This window comes from Aquarana catesbeiana, linkage group LG08 (assembly GCF_042186555.1).
Source record: "Aquarana catesbeiana isolate 2022-GZ linkage group LG08, ASM4218655v1, whole genome shotgun sequence".
In the NCBI taxonomy this organism is placed as follows: Eukaryota; Metazoa; Chordata; class Amphibia; order Anura; family Ranidae; genus Aquarana; species Aquarana catesbeiana.
The window spans coordinates 169,790,909-169,803,216 of NC_133331.1; the positions used below are offsets into that span (position 1 = coordinate 169,790,909).

The 12,308-nt window shown below is 41.1% G+C and overlaps 1 protein-coding gene across 1 annotated transcript in view; it reads right to left on the bottom strand.

Moving 5' to 3' along the window:
- Positions 1 to 12,308, bottom strand: part of CDH23 (cadherin related 23) — a 1,935,615-nt gene that overhangs the window by 487,494 nt on the left and 1,435,813 nt on the right. The window contains exons 26-27 of the mRNA XM_073596703.1: positions 8,767 to 8,880; positions 8,343 to 8,491 (exon numbers count right to left, since the gene is read on the bottom strand). Of these exons, the coding sequence (XP_073452804.1) occupies positions 8,343 to 8,491; positions 8,767 to 8,880 (263 nt within the window). The remainder of the gene's footprint in view (positions 1 to 8,342; positions 8,492 to 8,766; positions 8,881 to 12,308) is intronic.

A 12,308-nucleotide genomic window follows, 5' to 3' on the forward strand; every position in this document is an offset into this window, starting at 1 on the left:
GTACAGTATGCACAAACTCCATGCTAGCAGTGTGTATTACTCCTAGTGCATATTCAGGAAAAGTGTATCCATGTGAACACAGACTTTTGTTTTAAATAGAAAAAGGAGAAATGACAGAGACTATTAAGGTTTGGTATTTTTGTTTTTAATCAACTAAAGATAAAGATTTGCCTGACAGCATTAGCTGTCAAGATATTTTTCTGCCCCAGTGCCTAGAGATGCATTGATTCATAATCTAACTCTGCCTTAAAGGTGTACTATGGAAATGTGAAGAGTTAGAACACTCTAGAGAACTGCACTAAAAACATATATTGCACAAAGGAAACAAGGTAGCTGTACATAAAGCTATATTAAAGCTTGTCTTTTTATTTTGTAGGTTTGCAGTAGTAATCAGAGTTTTTTTAAATACAAGATAAAACCTTAGTATGAATATGCAAGAAACCGCTTTGGTTAAAGATGTAATGAATGAGTGCTGTTAGGTCACTTCTAAGTGGATAATTACTATGGTCATATACTCGCACTGTAAACTAATAATTACAATGGCAAAGGGCCACCATCTGTAACATCTCCTTAATTACCTGCATGTATAAAACGTAGCCTTACCGCAGCTGATAAATTTACTGATGGCTGAACATTCCTGGATTTTGTTTTTCATAATATTTCACACTTGCAGACACCAGAATGCAGACTTAACTCATCATATGATGGCTAATGCAGGCATGGGTCATGCAGGCTAATAATGGAAAAATTATAAACTGCGCTAAACAAAAAAAATTATTAGGTAAGGTGGAAGTGTAGCCTACCACCAACAAATATTGGTAAAATTATAAGAAACAGTAATAAGCAAAGAAAGTTCCAAATCTTCAAAAATGGTAGGATGTTCAGCTTAATTGTAGGTAACAATCCAAAATGAGCTATGATTGTCCTTACCAGAACTTCAATGATAATGAGCGGATGGCATTAAACCCTGCCAGGGCCTTACGGATAATAAACCAGTCAGCACCGTCCATTTTCAAATAAAAGTCCCCTCAATGGATGCAGGAGAAGAAACAAACAGAAGAAAACTGGCCATAGTGTAGTATGTTAGATGCTAAGCATGGACAAACAGACATACCAAACACCCTGGTGAGCACACAGGAACAACCAAAAAGGAGGGGAGGGAAGTGAAAAAACCCCACCACCGTGGCTGTAGATTGTGCTTACCGACTCACGGTGATAAGCAGGCTCTATGGCAAACTAGGAGCTGATCAGTAGTTGACAAGGAACACTTCAATTGGTAGTAATCAGGTACTATCAATACCTGATTACTACTACTACTATCAATACCTGATTACTACCAATTGAAGTGTTCCTTGTCAACTACTGATCAGCTCCTAGTTTGCCATAGAGCCTGCTTATCACCGTGAGTCGGTAAGCACAATCTACAGCCACGGTGGTGGGGTTTTTTCACTTTCCTCCCCTCCTTTTTGGTTGTTCCTGTGTGCTCACCAGGGTGTTTGGTATGTCTGTTTGTCCATGCTTAGCATCTAACATACTACACTATGGCCAGTTTTCTTCTGTTTGTTTCTTCTCCTGCATCCATTGAGGGGACTTTTATTTGAAAATGGACGGTGCTGACTGGTTTATTATCCGTAAGGCCCTGGCAGGGTTTAATGCCATCCGCTCATTATCATTGAAGTTCTGGTAAGGGCAATCATAGCTCATTTTGGATTGTTACCTACAATTAAGCTGAACATCCTACCATTTTTGAAGATTTGGACTCTTTCTTTGCTTATTACTGTTTCTTATAATTTTACCAATATTTGTTGGTGGTAGGCTACACTTCCACCTTACCTAATAATTTTTTTTGTTTAGCGCAGTTTATAATTTTTCTTTATTCTGATTGGTGTTGTCGCACTGTTTACTGCTGCTTATTTATATGTGTTTCTAGCGCAGAATTGTTATTATAGGCTAATAACGGAGGCTAATTCGACATGGATAAAATTCCGAATTAAGTTTCTTTTGAAAATCAGAAATTTTGTGCGTTTTGTAGTCTGATGGTGCCACAATTGATTAGGAAATTCGACCAACCAAGCCTTCAATTTGCTACAGAAAAGAAATTTTGTGGCCGAGAATCTCCTTTTCTTTCCAGGTCACAGCACATTTTTTTTTTATTATATTTCGTGCAGGATTCTCCCATCATTGATTAGAAAATTGTTTGTTTTTACAAAAAAAATTCTAACATGCCCGATCACTCAAATTTGATGGCTGCACGAAAATCGGCCGTTGCTGCAGCCCACTAATGGTGCGATATTCAAACGAAAATTCTTAGTTATGATTTTCAAAAGAAAATTATTTCGGAATTCCACGCATGTATGGCCAGCTTTATACTATGCTAGCTTCAAACACAGTACACTGGATGTAGCAACCAGAACATCAGGCGGTATGCCAGTCATTACTGATCACTTTAGCAACTACAGCTGTCAACACGCAAACACCACTTCATACTCCATTTTTGGGATACTGATTCTGCATTCAGGTACATTTCAATCAGAAGTGTACAGTGTGTAATGGAATAAAAATTTTTGCAAAAAAATGTATTCCCCACGTGCAGTGAGGAAGAATTAAAGGCAGACTCTGACTAACTGCTCTAGGCCACAGATATATATATACCACATGGGGTATGCATTTAACTGGTTCTGCCTTTTTAAAGTAAGATCGCAATATCAATCTGATATTTTGATACATAAAAAAAATCAAATTTAAACCAGTGTATATATTTTTGTTTTTAATAAAAATAGAAGGCATTGTTTGTTGACCATATACAGAGATAAGGGGGTACAGGCAATAAATACACATATGGGACATGGTTCTGTAAAGATGAGAAACATTGCCCTAGGTAACAAAAATGGTCCTTTCCTGAGATACATTCATATGTTGGGGCTGTAGATAAAGAGGTACAGGCTATGTGGGAGGATTTGCTTCAGCATTTTTTATTACCTGAGGCTAGTCATTCTAGTGGGCTTATGTATGGGTTTACTATAACTTTGGCTACGTACTGTCCAGCCACTGGACTTACAGCTGCTTTCTCAGTCTTTTTAATACCAGATCTCTTTTTTGGCCCACTCTATGCAGCTAAGCTCTGAAAAAGTCTCAAGTATGTATCCCTATGTATACTGAGGAGGAGTAGCATAATGTAATTTGCAGTGTAATTCTGCCTATGCTGTGTGTGAAATGTACCTTACTGACAACTTTGTATAAAAAATAAATTTTTATTTTCTTTCTGTATTTCCTAAAAACTTGAGGAAAAAGAAAATGAAATCTTCAAAAGACATATGCCTCTTAAAAAAAATATATCAGGGTGTCCGTTTTCCAAAATGTGGCAATTTTGTGGTTGTTTTTACTGTCCTAACACTCCAGGCTTCCAAAAATATAATAGGTAATCAGTAACTTAGAAGCATATTTTATGCCCCTTGAAAGCCTTAAGGTGCTCCTTAGCTGCAAAAAGTCTCATACATGTTGTATCCCCATACTCAAGAAGAGTAGAAAAATGTGTCTTGGGGTCTAATTGTAAGTATGCATATGCTGTGTGAAATAACTTGTTAAAATGACAACTTTGCGACGAAAAACAAAATTTGATTTACTTAATTTTCCCCAAAAAGTGGCAACAATACTTAAATTGTTTAGAAGCAAACTCACCATGCATCTTACTAAATACCTTGGAGAGTCTACTTTCCTATAAGGGGTAATTTTTGTGGTATTTGTACTGTCCTGGCATGTATGGGCCTCATGACATGAAATAAGCAGTCAGAATAGCACGATTGATACATTTCATATATGTACATTGTATATATGTGGCTCTACCTCCGTAGGAGGTGCTGTTATTAGCTAGTTCTTCCCCGACAGTAAAGAGGCCCTCAGATACCCAAGCAACAGTTCACACACTCAGGCACCAATGAAACTGTCTAGGGGATGTCTTTTTGTGATTTATTGCTTGAAGAACTTGAAAAGTGAGAGGGGTTAGGGCATGGGATACTCCAAAACAGCAGTTAAAGGACAATCTTATTCTTAGGTAAACATGATTAAAGAATGGTCTATTTCCTCACAGCTGGGGATCATAGGGCAAGTTCCTTGGCAGTCTTAGGCCTCACAGCTGGGGATCGGGAGGCAGGTTTCTTTGGCATCTGGTTACCGTGCGCTGATGCACAACTGCTGGTATCAATTCCTTCCAGAACACTACTACACAGTCATCAAGATCAGTTTGGGGTCTTTAGACCCCTTTCACACTGAGGCATTTTTCAGGCGCTTTAGAGCCAGTAGCGTACCAACTGGGGGGTGTAAGCCCGGCGCCCCCACCCTCCACGAGTGAATTGGTGACAGCAGGGCGACAGGCAGCAGCGGCGGCGCTGTGACTAGCAGGGCAGGGAGAGTTGAGCTGTGATAGGGTGCAGGGGGATGCCCGTGTGCAGACCGTACCCGGGTGACTGACACCCAGGGCCAGCCGCCAGATTCACTCTGCGCCGCACAGCAGGGGAGAAAGACAGTGAGCAGGGCTGGAGAGTTCAAATTAAACAGCAGTTGATTGGTTGCTAGGTGGTCCTAGCAACCAATCATTAGCATTGTTAATATGAAAAATTAACTCCAGAAGTTCTGGGCTTCTGTTCTGTGCTGCTTCGACTCCAGCTCTGCATGCATGCCCCAGTTAGGTAGTAAGGGGCAATGTGCAGGGGTCCCAAGCTGGGGTGGGGGGGCTGTGTAATGTGCAGGGTCCCAAGCTGGGGTGGGGGGGCTGTGTAATGTGCAGGGTCCAGAGCTGGGGTGGGGGGGTCTGTGTAATGTGCAGGGTGCAGAGCTGGGGTGGGGGGGCTGTGTAATGTGTAGGGGTCCAGAGCTGAGGTGGGGTCTGTGTAATGTGTAGGGGTCCAGAGCTGTGGGGGGGGGGGGGCTGTGTAATGTGCAGGGGTCCAGAGCTGTGGGGGGGCTGTGTAATGTGCAGGGGTTCAGAGCTGGGGTGGGGGGGTTGTGTAATGTGCAGGGATCCAGAGATAGTGTGGTGGTCTGTAAAAGGGTCCAGAGCTGCGGGGGACTGTGTATGGTAAAGGGGTCCAGAGGTGCAGTTGTGGAGAGGGGGTACACAGTAGTGACAAAGAGATATTGGGGGGTGCAGAGGTATGCAGGGAGCACAGTAGGGTGTTTTTACATTTTAAAGTTGGGGGGTGCCAGATATAGGATCCGCCCCTGGTGCCAAATGCTCTAGGTACACCCCTGTTTGGAGCTAAAAATAGCACCTGCCATTGAAATCAAAGTGCTTTGGCAGCTGCTCTTTTGCGGGCACTTGCGAGCACTTTTAACCCTTTCCTCGGCCACTAGCGGGGTTAAAAGCGTCCCGTTAGTGGCCGAAAAGCGCCGCTAAAACTAAAACTAGTGGTGCTTTAACGGTAACATAGCCACGCTAGCAGTGTGAAAGGGGTCTTACTCACAATTCTTCCGGACAGCTGCCAGCTTCCTCAGGACCCACTAACAGGTGAGATTTTAAGTATTACCTTGGGGAGATGCAGACTAGAATACTGCAATCACTGAGCAGCAAATGATATCACCTGTGATGTATTTCAGTTATCTTGCAAACCTGGCCTGTTAGTGGATCCTGAGGACAGGAGTTGAGAACCACTGCTCTAGACACAGTCCAATGAGTGAGATGGTAGCTCTCCAAACCAGATCCTCTATGATGAGATTCCTTAATCAGCTTCTAGCAAAGTCTATCCAGGCCCTCAGCCCTGACACAGCTGATGCTTCTAGAACAGCTACAAAGTCCATAGGCTGCCAGAAGGTAGCAGCCCCTCACGCCCTGGAACCGTCCTGGGGGGAAAGGAACCCTGCTCTCTAGTGTCTGAGACTATTTATCACCATTCCAGCCTCATTCTGGACACTCCTCTCCAGGGATGGGAAACCCCTAAGCAGATCACACCAAGCAATGCCAAGCAAATGTTATTCCCTTGTTTACAGAAGGAGCAAAAGCTACATTTACATAGCATCCTCCTCTTTAATAATTGCCAATTTTTGGGGAAGTAGGGGGAGCGGGTACTCAGTTCGCCCCCCCTCCCCCCGCTGCCTTCAGGGACACATCACAGGTCCCAGAAGACCGTGGGACTATTCAAAAAGTACAGCGTGGCTCACACATGTGCAGTTTCCCTAAGTTAGGATGCCGGCACCTGGACCCAAAGGCAATTGAAAAATAGGCTCGGGTGAGGACAGCACTGGATCCCTGGACAGGTGAATATCCTTATATTAAATATCAACAGCTACAGTATTTGTAGCTGCTTACTTTTAATTATTAGGGGTGACTGAAGCTCCTCTTTAAGCTATAGAAACCATATCTTCTGTAAAAGGTTTGGGGCACTAGTATTGCAAAAAAATGACCTGGAAAACTTGGGCAACAAACTAGTCAGCATTGTTTGTATATGTGGACAATTCATAAATGACTACAATCAATTAAATTTGGTAGAAAACATTTTTTAAATAAAAAATTGAAATAAATTCTAGAGAATTTCTGATGTTCAAAGACACATTTATTTGAAAAACTGGCTATTATATAAGGCCTTAATTTCTCTGTGAAAATGTTCAAAGTTATAAAAACACCACATGGTCTCAAATCTCTATAAAACCATATGATAAAATATAATTCTAAAATTCATAACAGTTTCTACAGGGTGCACAAAATGGTTTGTAGTGGCAGATATTAGATCCTTTGTTATATTAGTTCTAATGTGCCCTGATGCACATATATTTCTTTACACTAACAATTTTAGAAAGATATACATTATGATTTTAGGATAGATCCTCATTGTACGTTACACCTCACCTCAATTGACATTTGGTACAGAAGGTAATTGCTGTAAATTACAGACAAAAATTGTAAGTACCCCTAAATTGTAGATGGTAATTGCCACAAAAATGTACAACTTTGAGCAAACAAAATATGTATATTATTGAACCTTTGCCAATCTCTAAAACAGAAAAATAAAAATTCAGATTTTAATAGAGCTGTTGTGTTACACATAGAACACAAACCTGCTGGTAAGAGAGCTCACAAATGATAGAGTACAGGAGTGACAACTTGGAGTACAAACATTTGTGGCTGCTATTGTTATATTACCTACTATATTACCGTGATATTACTGTGAATGTCAGAAATAGTAGAAAAAAACGATTGGCTTGCTACACTAAATGGCAAAGCCCTTTAATTTTTGATAAATATTTCAACAGATTTTTAAACTACTGGTTCATCATTAAGGAAAATATTTCAGGTGTGGTTTATACAACTTTATAAAAGAATTTGACCCTTCTTGACTAATGACAACACAAAGCAACTTATTCGCTCCTTGATTATTTCCCACCTGGACGACTGCAACTCTCTCCTTAATGGCCTACCCTTACGCAGACTATCCCCCCTTCACAGTCTATTATGAATGCTGCTGCTAGACTTATACACCTCACTAACCGAGCCGTGACTGCTGCCCCTCTCTGCCAATCCCTTCACTGGCTTCCCCTACCCCACTGTGTAAAATTCAAAATGCTAACCACAACATACAAGGCCATCCACAAGATCACCTCCAGCTACATCACCAACCCCATCTGCAGATATCGCCCTAATTGTCCCCTCCGGTCCTCCCAGGACCTTCTGCTCTCTAGCTCTCTTATTACCTCCTCTCATGCTCGCCTTCAGGACTTCTCCAGAGCCTCTCCCATCCTCTGGAACTCCCTGCCCCAGTATATCCGATCAGCCCCTAACCTCTCCACCTCTAAAGGAGATCCCTGAAAACTCACTTATTCGGGGAAGCCTATACCACACCCACCTAACAACTGTCCCTGAGCCACCCCCATCAAATCATTCCCTGCATCTATTACCTTTTGTACCACCACCCCCTCCCTTTAGAATGTAAGCTCTACGAGCAGGACCCTCCTGTCCCTTCTGTATTGAACTGTACTGTAATTGTGCTGTCCCCCCTCTACATTGTAAACTTTTAGCACTATATAAATCGTGTATAATAATAATAATAATAATAATAATAATAATATAACTTCAAAGTAGTTCAGAGGCACTCACATGTCTTAGAATAGAGATAGTACAAAACTGAAAAAATTACTGTGTCAATGTTTCAATGGCTCCCTACTTATCTTCCTCAAGACCTGTGAGTGCTTCTAAACTACTTTAGAGTTGTGTGAAGAATACCTTGGTGAAACGCACCCAGGAATATACCCTAAAATAGAGTGCGGTGTCTACACTTGGTACTATACATATATAACCACCACACATTCCATTTAAGGCCCCTCAAAGCAACCAATTGCTGTAATTACACACCTACCTTCACAATGCTGCTGGATTCTGGAATATTTTCAGGAACAGTTGCCTCATAGCTGCTCTTCAAGAAGATTGGTTTGTTATCATTAATGTCCAATACTGTCACTAGGACAGTGGCTGTTCCTGTTTTCCTATTTCCCGCTGGTCCATTGTCTGTGAAGCACATGAATCAAATCAAACTCATGAATGTAAATGTATCATATGCCTTTACAGTCATATTGGCATGGAAATTGCCTTAAAAATGTAATGGCTGCTAAAGAGTGAGTGAGACATGTACCTTGACAAACTTCTAATGGTCAAAAGATTTACTCTTTTTACCATTGACTTGCATATTTTCTTAAAAAAAATTTTTACACGTATTTTAGTTGAAGTGGACCTTTAACTATAGCGTACAAGAGAATCTATGATGTTTATTTGAACTTCCTTACCAATAGCTTCCATCACTAGGCTGTAGGAAGCCATAGTCTCCCTATCAAGCCCCACAACTGTTCTCAGGACACCATCGCGATAACCAACCATAAACTTCCCATCTTGGTTCCCACCTAGAAAAAATAAAATAATTTGTTCTTACAAATGTATATACAGTAAATTACACATATATTTAAAGTTTCATTTGCCAAAGGAGGAAAAAATAGTTCACATTTGACATCCTTTTTATACATTATAATGTAGCAGCTGCTCTCAAAGTTACTCATATGCCCCGTACACAGGATCGGACTTTCCGACAACAAAACCGTGGAATCTTGTTTGAGGGTTGTTGGCTCCAACTTGTCTTGCATACACACGGTCACACAAATGTTGGCCAACAGTTACGAACGTAGTGACGTACTAGACGTACTACGTGGTTTTTCAGCTCTTTAGCGCCACCCTTTGGGCTCCTGCTAATTTCATGTTGTTAGAAGTTTGGTAAGTGTTGATTTGCGCTCTTCTTTTTGCGTTTTTCATTTAGCGCTATTATTATTATTCTTGGTATCACTTGAAAAAAAAGCCTTTGAAAATTAGTTTTCAATAACTCCATCAGTATCACCAGCAAAGCAGCTTCATTATTATCCCATTAAAGAAGAAGAGAATTGTGCGCTGCATTTGGATATTTCATAATTTGCCACGTCACGAATGTTAATTCTCCATTACGAATGCTAGTTTACAAGACCGGCCGCTTCTGCTTCTGAGCATGTGTGGACTTTTGTCCGACGGACTTGTGTACACATGATCGGAAAGTTCGTCAACAAAAATTTGTTGGTGGAAAATTTGAGAACCTGCTAGCCAACATTTGTTGGCGGAAAGTCTGACAACAAATGTTCGATGGAGGATACACACGGTCAGACTTTCTGCCAACATTTGTTGTCGGAAAGTTGTGTATACGGGGCAATAGCGTGACAAAAAATCTAAGCCATAGTGCCGGATTGACAGGAAAGTGTTAATAGACTTCATACAAGTCCTAGGGATTTATGGTGTTTAGAAAAAACCTGTGACAAGATAAATAGGAGGCTGCCATTGCTTACTTTCCTCTAAAAATGCTAATTGTTTCAGTCATTCTTGATCCTCCAACTTCAATATTTTCTGAGTCACTGACCTGGAACATGCATGCAGCCAATGAAGTGTGAGTCAATTCAGAACTCCATTTTTGCATACTGTATGTGTTACAGGTCAAGGACTCTGAATATATCAAAAGCTGAACTCCAGTCAGCTTAAATAAAGAAATGTGGGTACCTCCTACCAATATATAAAGAATATAAGGCAGTCTAGGGAAGCTCTAATAGTCAGGATTACTTATTTTACTCTGTGGTCCCACAGATTTTCCCCCACCAGTTCATGTAGTATCAATGGGCCCTGTGAAGTCGGTCTTCTTCTCTGGTTGAGTCACCTCCCTTTTTGTGAATGTCATCATGTACAATAGAGTACCAGTGGGTACCACTTGTCCACCATTCCTAGATTGTAAGCTCTAACGAGCAGGGCTCTCTGATTCCTCCGATATTAAATTGTATTGTAACTGTACTGTCTGCTCTCATGTTGTAAAGTACTGCGCAAACTGTTGGCGCTGTATAAATCCTGTATAATAATAATAATATTGTTGAGAGTCTGTCTACATTCCAGGGCAGGAGAGAAGAAGACTAGAGTGTGGCTGCCACATGACCTTGCAATAAGTATTCCTACCTATTAGATCACCTATTAGATCAAGTCTTTGGGAGGGATAAGGGGGGGGGGGGGGCACCCACATTTCTTTTTTTTCTAACTGACCAGAGTTCAGCTTTGAGCAAGCTCAGCACGACAGCCAGAAAGAGCGTCAGCCTTCATACAGCCTAGGGTTGCCACCTCATCCCTTTAAAGCCAAACAGGTGTGAATTACACAGGTACTGTGGCTGATTAAGGTGGTAATTAAACTCACTTGGTGACTTATCTGCATTAAATTAGCCTTTAGAACCTGTGTAATGCATATGTGTTCGGTTTTAAAGGGGTGAGGTGGCAACCGTGGACAAAAGTTTTGAGAATGACACAAATATTTATTTTTACAAAGTCTGCTGTTTCAGTGTTTTTAGATCTTTTTGTCAGATGTTTCTATGGTATACTGAAGTACAATTACAAGCATTTCATAAGTGTCAAAGGCTTTTATTGACAATTACATTAAGTTTATTCAAAGAGTCAATATTTGAAGTGTTGACATTTCTTTTTCAAGTCCTCTGCAATTCACCCTGGCATGCTGTCAATCAACTTCTGGGCCACATCCTGACTGATGGCAGCCCATTCTTAGATAATAAATGCTTGGAGTTTGCCAAAATTTGTGGGGGTGTTTTTGTCCACCCGCCTCTTGTGGATTGATCACAAGTTCTCAATGAGATTAGGGTCTCTGGAGTTTCTTGGCCATGGACGCAAAATTTTGATGGTTTGTTCCCAAAGTCACTCAGTTATCACATTTGCTGTATGGCAAGGTGCTCCATCATGCTGGAAAAGGCTTTGTTCGTCACCAAATTGTTCTTGGATGGTTGGCAGAAGTTGCTCTCGGAGGATGTTTTTGTACCATTCTTTATTCATGGCTGTGTTCTTAGGTAAAATTGTGAGTGGGCCCACTTCCTTGGCTGAGAAGCAACCCCACACATGAATGGTCTCAGGATGCTTTACTGTTGGCATGACACAGGACTGATGGTAGCGCTCACCTTTTCTTCTCCGGACAAGTTTTTTTCCGGATGCCCCAAACAATCAAAAAGGGGATTCATCAAAAACATGACTTTACCCCAGTCCTCAACAGTCCAATTCCTGTACCTTTTGCAGAATATCAGTCTGTCCCTGATTTTTTTCCTGGAGAAAATTGGTTTCTTTGCGGCCCTTCTTGACACCAGGCCACCCTCCAAAGTTTTTGCCTCACTGTGCATGCAGATGCATTCACACTTGCCTGCTACTATTCCTGAGCAAGCTCTGCACTGGTGGTGCCCCCGTCCTATCGCTGAATAGACTGTAGGAGTTGGTCCTGGTGCTTGCTGGACTTTCTTGGGTGCCCTGAAGCCTTCTTCACAAATGCAGTGGAAATGTTTTTTTGGGATTAAGTTAATTTTTATGGCAAAGAGGGACTTTGCAATTAATTCCAATTCATCTGATCACTCTTCATAACATTCTGGAGTATATGCAAATTGCCAACATAAAAACTGAGGCAGCAGACTTTGTGAAAATGAATATTTGTGTCATTCTCAAAACTTTTGGCCACGGCTGTATTTCTCTTAACAGAGGTTTTCTTTACAAAAAACAAAGTAAAAACACCACATCAGAACATACACGGCAGCATATAACCTTGTGATTGGAAGACTTCACCACACCAAGTGTTCATGTATCTTAAAAGTAGCTGTTTTAACATGAACAATTTTGTACCCTACATAGCCTGAAATCAGCGTGAATAATTGACTTTACAGAAAGTGACCTTCATTTAAAAAGGTGCAAAAAGTATCTATGCTCATCATTCACTCAGTTATCTTAGTTTGAG